The sequence below is a fragment of the Melospiza georgiana genome, chromosome 2, assembly GCF_028018845.1.
Source record: "Melospiza georgiana isolate bMelGeo1 chromosome 2, bMelGeo1.pri, whole genome shotgun sequence".
In the NCBI taxonomy this organism is placed as follows: Eukaryota; Metazoa; Chordata; class Aves; order Passeriformes; family Passerellidae; genus Melospiza; species Melospiza georgiana.
In genome coordinates, this window is record NC_080431.1 from 40,904,745 (window position 1) to 40,920,113 (window position 15,369).

At 44.3% G+C, this 15,369-nt stretch overlaps 1 protein-coding gene across 9 annotated transcripts in view; it reads left to right on the forward strand.

Annotated features, from left to right (window-relative positions):
- The first annotated feature begins 1,718 nt into the window (after nucleotides 1-1,718).
- MYCBP2 (MYC binding protein 2) overlaps nucleotides 1,719-15,369 on the forward strand; it is a 175,914-nt gene continuing 162,263 nt past the window's right edge. For all 9 annotated transcript variants that reach the window (XM_058018892.1, XM_058018894.1, XM_058018897.1 and 6 more), the window contains exon 1: nucleotides 1,719-1,993. In XM_058018892.1, coding sequence (XP_057874875.1) covers nucleotides 1,719-1,993 — 275 coding nt within the window. The remainder of the gene's footprint in view (nucleotides 1,994-15,369) is intronic.

Consider the following 15,369-nt stretch of genomic DNA (forward strand, 5'->3'; position numbering starts at 1 on the left):
TGGCAATTGCATAGTTCTCATATATTTGCTATTGTTTTATCTGTCTCAGGCACATGTTATGCTTCTGGTTGTCCTGATCAGGTCAAGAGGCTTGATGATCCTTGTCGGTCACATCCATTTCAGGTATTCTGTGATTCTATGATTATGCAGAAATTGTTTGCAAAAATATTTATCTGTAGTTACAAGCAGGGGAATTCCAGGGTTTATTTAGGGCATTTTTTGGTATGTAGAATAAAAATAAGAAAATACGTCAGCACATACCTTCTTTGGATGACAGCTTTGTGCAGACTACAATCCAAACCACATTTGGTATGAAGGCTTTTTAAATTTATTTTTTGCTTATTATTTATTACATATTACATATTCCGGCCTATATACTTGAGGTTTTCAGCTGTATAAAGTGGTAGAAAGTGTGGCAAAACTGCAGGGCTACAACTCCAACAGATAAAAGGCAATAATGCAAGTGACCTGAAGATAAGGAAGTGCCTGCTGCCATGCCTCCCTTATCCTCTAAAAGCAGGTAAGTTGTCCTGGAGATAGTGAAGGCAACTTAAGGAAAATTGTACCTAATATGGCAACTCGATTTAGTGGACTCTTCCTCAAGCCATGGAGGATATTGCTCCTGTTAAAAGATCCTTCCTAGGTAGCATTACATAGCACAGAAGCAAGGTGTGAGGCATTGGACATCTCAATAAAATACGATGAAGAGACATTCTATACAAACACCTGAAAAGAGGTTAAAGTCAGGTGGTGTTCAGCCTCTTCTCCTGGGCGCTAGGGTCAGAACAAGAGTCTTAAACTGTGCCAGGAGAGGTTTAGGTCGGACATTAGGGGAATTTATTCACAGAAAAAAGGGTGAACAGGCATTGGAATGGACTGCCCGAGGAGGCGGTGGAGTCACCCTCGCTGCAGGTGCGTAGGGAAAGACTGGACATGGCAATTGATGCCATGGTGTAATTGACAAGGCCACGGTTCGGTCACAGGCTGGACTCGACGATGGCTGAGCTCTTTTCCAACTCAGCTGATCCCGTGATAGCCATGCCCACCAGGGCGCAGAAGAAGATCCCTGCCAATACCCGCCTCTCGGGCCCGCGCAGCCCGACCCCTCTCGGGCGTGACCGGGGGGTGGGAGGCCGTCCCCTCGGCCACGCTCGGTGCACGGGCCGCACGCAGCAGGTGCTCGCTCCGTCCTTCCCTCGCTGCCTCCGCTCCCGGATTTCCCGGGGGCCGCGCGGGGCGGGCGGGGCAGCGCATGCGCCCGGCGGCCGCGCTGCCCGCGGGAGGGAGGCGGGGCCGGGGCGGCCGTGCGGGAGAGGGCGGCGGCAGCGCCGAGCATAAACTCCGGAGGGGAAGCGGCACTGCCGGCCTCCGCCCCCCGCCCCCACGCACACACCCTGTAGCGGGAAGGGGGAAGCAAGCGGCCCGCCCCCCGGTCCCGGCGGTGCACGGTCCTTCCCGGGACTCGGTGGCGGCGGGCGCTGTGCCCGGGGCGGAAGGCGAGCGGCGAGTAGCTGGGGCCTGGAGCCGCCGCTGGAGGAAGGGAAGAGCGGGCTGTTCCCGCAGCGCGGGTGGATGCGCAGCCTGAAGGGCGGCTCCTGCGGCGCCTCCTGCGGCCTCGCCATGGCCGGGCCCCGACGGTGAAGGCAGCGGGAGCCGCCTGTGTCCGCGCCGCGCCAGGAGGCGGCGCCGCCGCAAGCAGGGGGCGGGCGGGGAGGGGGATGAGCAGCGCCGCAGCCGCCGCCGCCTCTGCGGGAGCCGCCGCCGCCGCCTGCACCGGTGCCGAACGCGGCTACTCCTTCTCCTCCGGCGGCGCCGCTCCGGCCATGGGGCCCGAGGAGGGCTCGGCCGGCGGGCTGGGAGCCCTGCCCGCCCCGCCGCTGGGCTGCCGGAGCCGCTACCAGCTGCTGCTCTCCGGGAAGGCCCTGGCCGACAGATACCGGAGGATTTACACGGCGGCGCTGAGCGACCGTGAGCTGGGGAGCCACCCGGGCAGGTAACGCGCGCCGCGCTCCCTCCCGGGCCAGACGCGCAGCCCCCGCCACCCCTCCCATCGCCGGCTGGGAGCGGCCCGGCGCGTGCACCTTCCTCCCTCCCGGCAGCCGCCCTCCTAATCCTCCTCCCCGCCCCCGTGCCGGGCAGCGCGGCTGTGTGTGCCCGCTGCCATGTGGCCGCGCCGCCGCGCCCCGGGGGACGGACGGAGGGAAGGGGCGGTGATGTAACCCGGCGGCTGCCCAGGTGCCGCCCGGGCCCCGCCGCTCGCTTGGCCGGCGATACCGCGCAGATGGCGCTGCCGCCCCCTCTCCCGGGGCCCTCCGGGACAGAGTTACCTGTGCCCGCCCCAGTGTGCGGCCCAGCTCCCCGGGGGGAATGGAGAATGCCAATGCTGGGCCCCCGGGCAGACCTCGCTCCGGCCAGGCTTGCCGGAACGGGCTCAATCCCGTGGCCTCTCCCGAGACAGGCTGCGCAGGGCACCCGCGACTCCCGCTGGCTGTGTTACCGAACGAGAGACTGTGGCGCTTTTTCCATGTACCGGGGCTGCCTTTAGCTACCCTGCCTTATTTTTTCTCCTCCTCTTTAGGTCATGTTCCCCCTCTACCATCGCCATGTAGGCGGCCTCGGTGTCTGGAGGGAGGCAGCGCCTTGCGGGGGGAGCCGGGGGGTTCTGGGGTGCGGTGTGGCCCCGCCTGGTTCCCGAGCACCCCTCCCCGGCGGATGATGCCCCTCAGGGCTCCCATTCCCGGTGCTGCCGCCGGCTCTGCGGCCGCAGCAGGGTGCCTGTTGCTCCTCCGGCCGGGAATGCCGCCCTGCCCTGCTCCCGGGCCGGGAGGGAGCTGCGGGCTGTAGCGGTGCGGAGCCGTAGTGGCGGGAGGGGAGGCAGCCCCCGGCCCGGCCCGGGCGGATCCTCCCGGCCCTGCAGGCATGGCGGGGTGCGCGGTCTCGCCGTGTGAAGGGCTCCCCATTGTTCCCCTCCGGAGGTCGCTGAGGATGTGGATGACATGAAACCGGCACCTTCCTGTGTTCTCAGCCTGTGCTGCTCTTCGGCCTGTGATGTGGGTGGCCGGGCCCTATGGAGAGCTTTGAGTCACCGTTGTATCAAGTTGGCAAGCGGTTGTAAAGCACGAGGAGGTTGCCTGCTTGGCTTCCTCAGGTTTTTGTTAGTCGGACTTGACAGCAGGGCTTACCCTCCACCCCCCTTGCCCGAGAAAGATGTGTCCAGGAGTGGAATTAACATAAGACACATACCTTTCCCAATTCGCTTTATGGTAAATGCTAGAAAGGTGGACTGATAGCATGGGTACTTCACATCTTTGCAACTACCGACTTCTTTTCAGAGTGTATGGTAGGGAAACTATAGCTCTTCTTTCCCCCCTGAAGACCAGCAAGTGTTTTGTTACTCCATGTATTCCTTAGTCCATTGCTTATACCTTTTCCATTACATCTCTTCCCACTTTTGAGCTTTGTGTCATTTAACGCAGGGATTGCAAGTGCCGAGTGTAAGGATACTACTAAATGCAAGGAAATCATATGTGCAATTGCTCATCAGTACCTGTGTGAATTTTGCCCAAAGGGGTCTGCATTTTTTAAAGCTGTAGTTTTGCATTAGTTGTGTCCTCCATGTCTTTTGGTTTCAGGATGATTGAACGGCTCTCCCTTATACTTAAAATTGTAGAAAATACGAGCTTTAGGTGTGTGTAAATGTTAATGCTTCTTTTAGTTGATGTTTCTGAGGTCAAGTCAAAGATAGACTCCTTGTACAGAACAAGCAGGTTATATTAGGCTTTGGCAAGTGAATGGCAGGTAGTTAATACTGGTGAATACAGCCAGACTTTTGAGAGGTGGAATATTTAATAATTATCTAGTTTCCTGCTATCACTACCCCCACTGCCTTATGTGGCGGACTGATGGCAGCCAAGATACTGCTTGTGGTCTCCACCTTTTCTCCATATTGGTGTCAAAATACTGCAAAATACTTCAGCTGCCTGGTAAACTTAAACAGAAATGGTCTTTTTGACCTTTTATGGTATTTTTGACCTTTTATGCCTTTTTACAAAACTAATACAAATTCCAAATATTTCCTAAAGATAGCTTTAAATTTAACTGTGGCTGCATCTAGTTGCTATGGTAGAAAACAATGCTTGATAAATTAAATGGAGCTTAAGATAATATAGGTTATGACAGAAATTCTAACTTGATTTTTATATATCGGGAAAATCTGAAGCGTCTTAATCAGTAAGATTGTCAGAGTGTTTGTGACTAGAAAAATAACTTGAAGTAACTGAACAAAATCTAAACAAATTGGCTTATCAGTAGTAATAAAATTCTTCATGTGTTCCAAGACTAATGTGAAGAATGATAGTGCAACCTATTTGCAATAAGTTGATGTGGAATTTTTGCTTCAAGTCTGCAAAATTATACTCTGCACTTCATGGGCCGTGACCAATGCCTGTCTCAGTAAGTGCTTCTGTTCCAAACCTAACTTTAATGTTTATGAAGAACTGGCAAGCAGTATGAAAATGCTTTTGTGTAGACAAGGAAATCAAACATTGTGGAGATTATCTGAAAGTCACAAGATTAGTATCACATTTGCAAGGTGTTTGTGCTGGCTGTCATGAGAAGGGATGAATATTACGTGTTGAGTAGGATGCAGTAATTGGCTTTGAAACAGAACCAGCAGTGCTTTGCATTTCCTCATGTGACACAGGCTGCAGTGTCATGAACACTGGTCTCCACAGGAGATGGGCTGGTTGCTGTGCTTGCTCCCCCTGCCACGCTGACATAATACTTCTGTAGTATTCTATACTGTCTTGCAGTAACAGATTAGAGACTCACTCTGGGTTAAAATTAACTTGGCAAAACTGGTTTGTTGTAATCCAGACTAATTCCCTGATCTGGCTCACCTTGTGATTGTACTTGTGACAGCGCGAGGTGAAGGGTTGCACAAAGATTTTTGTGTACAGAGAGGCGGGAACAAAGAAACTTACTTTTGTCACTCGTGTCAATCTAATAATTTTATGGAAGGAAACAGAAGAAAGTATCCAATTCTGTGATTTAACATGCTGTTGTCTTTTTGCAGATAACAGTGTTAAGGATCTGCTGCAGTACTACTAGCAGTGGACAATTTAGTTGTCAATTCAGGATTGGTTTGGAAGAAAAATCTGCTCTGAGCATGCCTCAGTTTATAGTCTCTCTTTTGTGGCCACTGAAGTATTTGAAAATAACTGCATGATGTCTAGTGTAACTTACTAGTGTGTAAAACGCTAGTAGAAGTATTGGCCTCTTCAGAGGGCAACTAAAAATCCATGTTAAACTGTTGTCTTGTATGCTGGGTTCTGGGTGGACAAAACTGCAAGTGGGTACTGGTTTTAGTGCTGTACCAAGGCTCTGTATTTGCCAAGTAAGGTGTTTCTGATTTTCGCATTTTTGCTGTCTTCAAATGTGCTTTTTCTTTCGTATAACTTAATCCTAACAAACATCCCTGTCCATCTGAATTGCTGCTATTATTGCTTGTGCATCTTGGGGGGTTTCCCTGAGTTGTCAGTCCTTTCACCTATCTACGTACTACCAGAATATCAGTTAGGCTCAGCATGTTCTTTGAGACTTCTTGTCAAATATGGATAGCTGTATAAATTCATAATGGCTTTAGTGTGACCTGTTTTGTAGTGGAAGTGTTCACTGCATAATTTGAACTAACTTGAAATTATTATATTACAATGGCAGTGTACTCTAAAATGACAGTGAGTTCATACTCGTGCCAAAATGACCATTACTTTGTTGCTAAAGTTGCCTCTCAGCTTAAATCCTTCAAAAAAACTGAAAGCTTCTCTTTGTGTTGTGAACTCTAGTGTTGTGGTCTCACTGAGGCCAGGAAAATTTCAGTGATGATGGGAATGTAAGATTTCTTATAATAACTAGAAATTAGATGGCTGTTTTTACTATCTATTTTGGCTGAAGAAGAGCCAGCCAACTTTATTTCATGTTGATTGTTTCAGCTAGATGATTACAGCACATTTTGAAATTAGGTTACTCATTCACACTTGTAATTCTAAATTATACATCCTCTGGACATTAGGTTAGTCTTTAGGCTTTTAAAAATTTACAGTCTTCCCTTATACCCTTACTTATACTCAGTAAAGCAGTACTTATTTGAGATGTTTGGAGTATATATACTTGAAAATTTAGTGCAGAAATATTACTGAAGCTTCAGCTTTGCCTTGTGAGGATTTAAAGATTTTGTGAAAACTATTTTTAAGTAAATTTTGGTGTATGAGATTTGTCTGAATTTGATTGTTGGTACACAAGAAAGCCTTAATTTCTTCAGATCTAAAGCCTTTACAAAAGCTGTTAGATTTTTTGGTTTGGAACTTGTTGCTCTTTTAATATGGAATAATATTTGCAAAAAGTTAGGAAGCATTTATTTAGTTAAAAAAATAAAGTTTATGTGTACAAAGACAAGTAGAATGATAGTGGTGTTACATTACCTACTCCATTTTCCTACTTATTCCTGTGCAAATGTTTGCTCCATAGCTCCTTTCCAACTGAAATATTCTAGTCTAGTTTATGTTATCTGTTTTTCTGTTCTTGTGTTTTGTAGATGTAATTTTGCAAAACAGAGTTCAAGTTTTGTGTAAACTAAAACTGTTTATTGGGAAATTGATGTGCTGTTGAGTCTTAGATTAAGCAGTGCATTAGAAGAGCTGATGAGAGTTGCTGTCTGCTCTAGGCTTTTTAGCTGCAGTGTAGTAGTGTTTTAATACTGTATTGCCCTGTTGGTTAATGGGGATTAGCAAATGACTAAAATTTTTATTTTAATTTATTTACCTTGTATTCTGTTAAGAAAAAGTTTTATGTAGTAGGTTTTTTAAAAACCTCTAGTTGTCTCTTGGTCTTACATTGTTGTATTTGTTCAGTGTTGCTGTGGGAAACATAATAGAAGCTGGAAAGCGCCCCATAACATTACATTGAGAGGCTTAAGATGGGCATTTTATTTGTGTATATTTATAAAAGATAATTTATAGAGGTAATGGGAAGAATTAAAACACAAATTCATGTGTGGTGCATTGCAGTGGGTTTTTTGGGTGTTGTATTTTTTAGTTTAACTGAGAGGACATGCTGTATTTTTCAGTTTAACTGAGAGGCCATGCTAGTTAAAGTTTCAGTTTGTTACACAATCTCCTCTGGCACACTGATGGTTTGTTGGGTAGCAAGTTGAGGCAGTTAAGGTTGGGCTGGAGCAATTTAATAAGTTACCATTCCTCACTGCTGGCCATATTAAATGTAGTAAATGTGTTTCCTGCATACTGAAAAACTTGATGTTGAATTTGTTTTTCTGCTATGTTAACTATCAGCTGTCAGGGTTTAGTTTTGATTTCCTCCCATATTATGATCTGCCTTCTGGACAAAATATTTTGAAGATTTTTTTTCAGTAAATTCTCTTCCTGACATATGACTATGTATGTTTTGCCAAACCCATGATTTAAAGATAAAGACTGTTTATGTCTTTATAGAAAGCACATGGGATGTATCAATAACACAGTTTCAAGGTACTTCATGCAAACTGTTTTCCTAATCCTTTGTTTACTTAGAAAACTTGATCCCTTGCAGCATTACCTGAACACATGGTTACATTTTTGTCTTTTTCTTTCTCACCTTGCTTGCCATAAACCCTGCCTTGTGCTCATGTGCTAAGTGGACTAGTACTCCTATAATTCATGTTGTAAATACATTTTGAAGCTGGTCTATTCCTTTGGTCTTTCACAGCCAGTTCCTAACACTGTGCCCCTTCAAAGGATGAATACTAGAAATTAACACAGGAGAATAGGCTCCTTATGCTGTGACTGCATTAAGGCAGATGATTTCTGTGCTTTTAGATTTAGTGTTTCATATGTTTCAAAGCAAATTGATATGCTTTATATGATTTTTTCTTATTGTATCGTAGTATATAGCATGTTATAGCTCATTGCCTTCAGACTGATGAAGGTGTTGATGAACTTAATTAGATGAACTTAAACTGAATGATTGTTATCTCTGTGTTTAGTATATCTATGACTACTTGAGCCTGAGAAAAAAATGTTATTAGTGTAATAAATCTAAATTTATACCTGTTGTACACATTATAAAAAAAAAAATCAAAAATGGAGTTTCCTGGTCTCCACTTGAAACTAGAGATGCATGGTTAGATTACTGCTGTTCCTTGTTTTCATTTTCTTTCCTTAACCTTTTACACTTGTGTTCCAAGCATTATTGTCATATGTAATGGGTTTAAAACTCTTGGAAAATGCTTTATAGTTTCTGTGAAAGGATGTATGTGGTGTAACCTCAGTGGGCAGCTGAGCACCACCTGACTCCTTGGTTATTTCCCCCTGCAGTGGGATGGAGGACAGCTGGAAAGATAAAAATGTGAAAACTCAGGGCTGAGGTAAAGACAGTTAAGTAGGTAAAGCAAAAGCTGTGCATACAAGCAAAGCAAAACAAGGAATTAATTAATTCCTTCCTTACCATCAGCAGGCTGATGTTCAGCCATCTCCAGGAAAGCAGGGCTTCATCATTCCCAGTGACTTGGGAAGACAAACACCATAACTCTGAATGTATTGTCCCCCTACTTCTTCTTTCTTCCTCCCTGTTTTATGTACTGAGCATGATGTCATATGGTAGAGAATATCCTTTTGGTCAGTTGGATTCAGCTGTCCCAGTTACATCCCCTCCCAGCTCCTTGTACACCCCCAGCTTACTTGCTGGCAGGGCAGTGTGAGAAACTGGAAAGGCCTTGACCCTGTCCAAGTGTTAGTCAGCAACAGATAAAGCACAGGTGTGCTACCAGCACTGTTCCCATCACAAATCCAAAGCATACAAACATGATACAAGCTGCTTGGAAGAAAATTTTTATTGTAGCCAAAGCCAGATAAGGTCAAAAAGCGGAAATCTGTTGCTTGTAGTTTAAATTCACAGATGCTGTGATATTTTGATTATTTTGGTCATGATCTCTGTCAGTCTAGAAAAGTTTGTAGGTGAGAGTTTTAACCTTAATGGGATTAAAACAAAGTATTACTTCTCTGCTGTGCTCCTTGTTGCAGTTGGTAACATTGCTCATCTTTTCTATTGTCGTGTCTGTACGGATCTGCAGCCAGTCATTTACATTACACTGAGATGAGCTTGTTGTTATATAAATACTTTGTTCTATTTTTATTATTTCAACCGCTTCTTTATTTTGTTTCACTATGTTACATGTAGTCACTTGTGCCTTTCCTATCTGATTTGGCCTTGCTTCTCTCCCACTAGCCAATGCATAATTCTTTCCAACAGATGTGCTCATATATCTTCATTATGCTTGTATGTTTTCAGAGTAGTCATGTCTCTATTCCTTTTCTCTTCAAACCAATCGATTCTCTATCCACTTTTGTTTCTAGAATACACTGCTATACAGGGTAGACCATTGACAGCTATAAACTGGTGAGTTTTCAGTTGTTTGTACTTGGCAGTTGTCTTCTGCTATTTGTTGCAGACTAAGTTTGAATTTCTGTAGTTTGCTTTTGATAGTAATCACTTTAAAGACGTTACACTGTCATTAATCACTAGTAGTAATGGGCTTGTTCTTAATATGTACAGATTTTCCTTTACTTCATGTAGCATAATTGTTAAATTAAAATTCTGCTGATAAGATTCGGTGTAAGATAGCTTTGTATATACACTTTAATTTTGGTGGTTGTGTTTAGACAGGAGAGTGGCCAAAGGTCCAGATCTTGTCATCCTTGCTGTGGTTGAATGACTTTTCAAATATAAAAAAAAGTCCCAGAAGTGTTTAAGGATAAATACTTTCATCTGCATTGACAAACTTGAGGAATAAGTGTTTTCTTGCATGTGTTCTTAACAGATCTAGTTTCATAGACAGCATTGAAGTGAATAATGAAAAATCAGATAATTACAGAAAAGAAACTCCAATTCTCAGTGGTTGTCCTGAGTGGTTGTTCTCTTTGTGTGGAGAACACTTTGGAGGGATGCTTTCTTTTACGTTGCTTTTCTTCATCCGAGACAGATTTATGCTGTTTTGGAAACCTTTCCAGTTACAAAAGGGATCAGATACTGTTTTGCACTTTCATCATGGTTAAATGAAAATCAGTTGCATTTTACTTGTGCAGTTGGGTTTTAATTTCATTTTTAGAACCTGTAGTGTTTGTTTCTGTCATTATTGGAGAGGCCTTAGGGTATTCCAGCAGCTGGAATAATTCTGAAGCCTCTAGAGTTTTGGCTTTCAGAAAAATGGTAGTTGTTAAGAAAGTTATTGTCACAGTGAAATAGTCCTCAGTTATGAAATTAAAGTAATGATTAAAAAGATGTGTGATTTCAGCTCACCAACAATAGCACATAAAAATCCCAACTGGAAAAATCAATGAGCAGGGTGGCCTTTTTTTTTCTGTTCTGACTTTTTTTAACCTTTTCTTTTCAGATGCCTTAGAAGCCCAGAGTAAACCTGTCCTACTACTCTGCCTATGTTTTTCCTCTAAGCCTGTGGTAATTGGATTGCAGCTGATGTTCCTTACCCTGATTTACGGATTTAGGGGACAGGATTTTGATGATTTTTCCATTTGTAGATATACTGCTTAAGCCCTGACTTTCCTTTTATTATTGGCATGGATGAAAATTCACGTCAGAATGCTTGATTAATTATTTAAAGAAGATAGTGTGTAAGCTGGTAATGGCTTGGAGAGCGTACACGTGGCTCTTTGAATGACAATTGACTTATTGTCCATTTCACTAAAACTGTTAAATTTTAGGCTTACTAAATAAAAACAGCAATAACTTTAAATATTTGAGTTTATCTGAGATAATATTGTCAGCAATAAAAAATACTAAGTTTTTATTATTTATGGAAAATATTGGTTGTACTCTTGAGTGCTGTTTTGAGGTCTGCCTATCCAGCTGAAGAGTTTCCCACTCTAATGATTCTTACAGCTGAATTCCTAAAAATCTGCAAGCCTTGGTGAAAAATAACTGTAGGCAATCTGCAGATACAGGCAGGCAGAGCAGTGGATGTGCTGTACCTCAGCTCGAGTAAGGTTTTTGACACTGCCTCCCACAGCATGCACAGGGTGACCGTGGATTGGGTTACATAAGTGGACAGTGAAGTAGATTGAGAACTGCCTGAGTGTCTGGGCCTAGAGGTTTGTGGTCTGTGACATGAAGTCCAGCCAGAGTCAAGTTGTCAGTCGTGTACTCTGGAAGCTGATACTGGGGCAAATGCTGCCTAGCATCTTACTAATGGCCTGAATGCTGGCACACTGTCCCTGCAGCAAGTTCCCATATGGCACAAAACAGAGGAGTTCCTCATATACCTCATGGTTGTGTTTGTGTTCAGAGGGATGCAGCCAGGCTGGAGATTTGGGCTGAGATTTTAAAGTGCAGCAAGGGGAATTGCAGAATCCTGCATCATGGATGAAATAGCACTGGGGGGCTGACCAGCTGGGAGACAGCTCTGCAGAGAGGTAGCTTGATGGCAACCATCTGTGTGCCCGTAATGCACTGCCATGGCAAAGGTGGCAGACAGCCTTCTAGGCTATGTTAGGAAGAGTATTGCCAGCTGCTTGAAGGAGGTGCTCTCTACTCTCTGATGAGGCTGCATCTGGAGTGTCCAGTTCTGGGCTTCCCAGTAGAGGAGAGAGGTACTGCGAAGAGTTAAGTGCAGGGTCATGTTGGTGATTAAGGATCTGGAGCTTTTCTTCAGTAAGGAAAGGCTGAGAGGGCTGGGATTATTAGCATGGAGAAGAAGAGGTTCAGGAGTGATTTTGTTAAAGCAGTGAGGCAATGAAGAAGGGAGAACCTGATGCTTCTCTGTAGTGTCCCCTACCCTGACATGGCACTGATGTGGCACAGATTAAAATTCACGAAATTCCAGTGCATTCCAAGAAAGCAATTCTTCACTATGAGAAAGGTCAAGCATTGGCAAGTGTTGTCCAGAGGAGTTTGTATCTCTTTGGTAGTACTAAAAGTGCTACTGCACATGGTAATGGGCACCTTACTGTCTCTGACACTGCTTGGGCAGGGTTTGACAGAATCAGACACAGAATCACTGAAGGGTTGACTTTGGAAGTGACCTCTGAAGTTCGTCTTGTCCACCCTTCTGCTCAGACAGGGCCACCTGGAGCCACTTGCCAGATGGCTTTGAATATGGATGGAGACTCCACAGCCTTGCTTGCAACCTGTGCTCAGTCACCCTCACAGTAAAAAAAAAAAGTTACTTTAACAGGTCCCTTCTAACCTGAATGATGTGATTCTATAGTCCTTAAGAAGGACATAGGATCAATATGAAGTTCATTTGTCATCTGAAAAGATGTGTCACAGGGAACAAACATGGTACTGAGCAATCAGATCTTCCAGCAGAGATGTGTTTTAAGATGGTGGTACTTGTGGTACTAGAAACAGAATCGTTAAATAGTTTAGGTTGGAAAAGACCTTTAATATCACTGGGTTCACTTCTAACCCAGCACTGCCAAGTCCACCACTAAACTGTGTCGCTGACAGCTACATCTACACACCTGTAGGGGGATAGAACATAAATGAAGGTAGTAATCTTTCCCCCTAAAGAGTTGCAGCTGAGCCACTTAGGAGCAGGCCTGATGTTAACAGGCCACAGCTGTAGCCAATTAGGAGAGTGCTATAAAAGGGTGGATTGGTTGGTTGAGGGGACCTGAAGTCAGTTGGTTACTATGAGGACAAGGAAGAGTTGGTGCTTAGAGGAGCTGCCTATAAGAAACAGCAAGGAGGTATGAAACTCTAGCAATATGGAACCTTTGTAATGTAATGACAATAGAACTCTTGCACTATAATGACAACAAATAGTGACCTCAATGTGATTTGGGAAAAAGGACTCAAATACTAAGCTATATGACCCTGTGGATTTGGGGGAAAAGGATTTGAGTATATAACCCCGTGGATTTGGGGAAACAGGATTCGACTATATGACCCCGTGGATTCAGGACTAAACTATATAACCCTGTGGATTGGGGACTAAACTATATGACCCCATGGATTCAGGAAAACAGGACTCTACTATATAACCCCGTGGATTCGGGGAAACAGGACTTTACTATATAACCCCATGGATTTGGGGAAACAGGATTTGAATATATAACCCCTTGGATTCAGGGAAAAGGACTTGAATACTAAACTACTGGTAAAATATATAAATTGCAGCTATTAATGTTTGTTAAATATGAGTATAAAAGATTTTGAAGATAGGTACTTTGTAAACTGTGAAAAGCTGCAAAAGTGAACCAACACTCAGAAATATATATATTTGTACTATAATACATTGTCTGAACATTTGTATAACTATTAGTTCTGAATTAAATACATGAATGTGTCGTAATGTTAATTTATTTGAATGTGTCCTTCTAGAAATGCTGCAACTCCATAATTAAAAGAAAAAAGGGGAATTGTAGGGGGATAGAACATAAGTAAATGAAGGTAGTAATCTTCCCCCCTAAAGAGTTGCAGCTGAGCCAGTTAGGAGCAGGCCTGATGTTAACAGGCCACACCTGCAGCCAATCACAAGAGTGCTATAAAAGAGTGGATTGGTTGGCTGAGGGGACCTGGAATCAGTTTGTCGCTATGAGGACAAGGAAGAGTCAGTGCTTGGAGGAGCTGCCTACAAGAAACATGAGAGAGGTATGAAACTCTAGCAATATGGAACCCTTGCAATGTAATAACAATAGAACTCTTGCACTATAATGACAACGCAGACCTGTTAAATATGTCAGGTGGTGGTGATTCTACCACTCCCAGTACAGTGTGTTCCAGTTCTTGAAAACCCTTGTGCTGAACAATTTTCCCCCAATACCCAATGTAAACCTTCCTGGTCCGGCTTAAAGCTGTTTCCTCTTGTGCTGTTGCTGGTTGCTTGAGAGAAGAGACTGACCCCCACCTGGCTACAACCTTTTTTCAGGGAGTTGTGTGGAGGAATAAGGTCTCCTCTGAGTCTCCTTTTCTCCAGGCTGAACAACTCCAGCTATCTCAGCCCTTCCTCATAAGACTTTTTCTCCAGACACATAAGCATCTTTTCAGTCTTTCTCTGGGCACACTCTAGCAATTTTGGAGTGAGGAGTCCAAAACTGAACACAGCATTCAAGGTGTGACCTTAACAGTGTGCAGTATGGGGATGATCACTGCTCTGGCCCTGCTGGCCACCCTATGTGATACAGGCCAAGTTGTCATGGGCCTTCTTGGCCACCTGGACACTCTGCTGGCTCATGTTCAGTAGCTGTCAACCAGCACACCCAGACCCTTTTTTTAATGGGCAGCTTTCCAGCCCTTCTCCCAGCCTGTAGTGCACAAGTGGTTGTCAAGACTCAAGTGCAGGATCTAACACTTGGCCTTGTTGAACCTCACACATTTCGCCTCTGCCCAGCAAAGAGTCCCCTCCCTAGCCATGAGCCACCAGTTTTTCCAAAAAAATGTTCTGAGAAAGTGTCCAAAGGCTTTACAAAGGCAAGGTAGACAAAATCTACAACCTTTCCCTCTTCCACTAAGTGGGACACCTGGTCATAGAAGGAGATCAGGCTGGTCAAGCAGGACCTCCTTTCCATAAACCCATGTTGGCAGCCCTGGTGACCTGGTTGTCCTGTATGTGCCATGTGATGGTACTCAGTGTGATCTGCTCCATGACCTTCCCCAGCACTGAGGTCAGGCTCACAGGGCTTTAGTTCCTTCCCTGAACTGTCCTTCCAGAATTTCTTTTAATTGGGTGGCACATTCAGTGACTTTCAGTCGAGTGGAACCTCTCTGGTCAGGCAGAGCTGCTGTAAGTGATGATGGAAAGGGGTTCAGGGAGCCCTTCTGCCAGCTCCTGCAGTTCTCTGGTGGATCCCACCTGGCCCTGTTAACCTGCATGTGTCTAAGTGGTGTAGCAAGTCACTGTTCGTTTCCCCTTGGATGATGAGTGCTGAATACCCTGAGAACACAACTAGACTAAAACAGAGAAAGGATTAAGTACCTCTACATTTTCCTCATCCTTTACAGGATGGAGGTTGTCCTTGCCCTTCTTTTTGTTGTTAACATATTTTTAGAAACATTTATCAGATCTTCATGCTATAGCTTGATATGAGTAAAGGAAATGTGAGAAGAACTGAAAAGGTTCACTTGCAGTTTCAGATAAGACAAAGCAGCATATTTGGTCAAGCATTCTTGTTGAAGAACTGTATGGTAACAAAATACAAATGTAAGTAATTTATTATTTAGAGTATTTTTGAATTTAGGGTGTTTTGTGTGTTGAAATCTTGTGGGGTGTTGTCTAGTGGCAGTTAGTTCCCAATTTGGAAATATTACTACAAAAATCTTAGCTTTTCTCTTTACAGGCTTCCTTTTTTTTTTTTTCCTTTT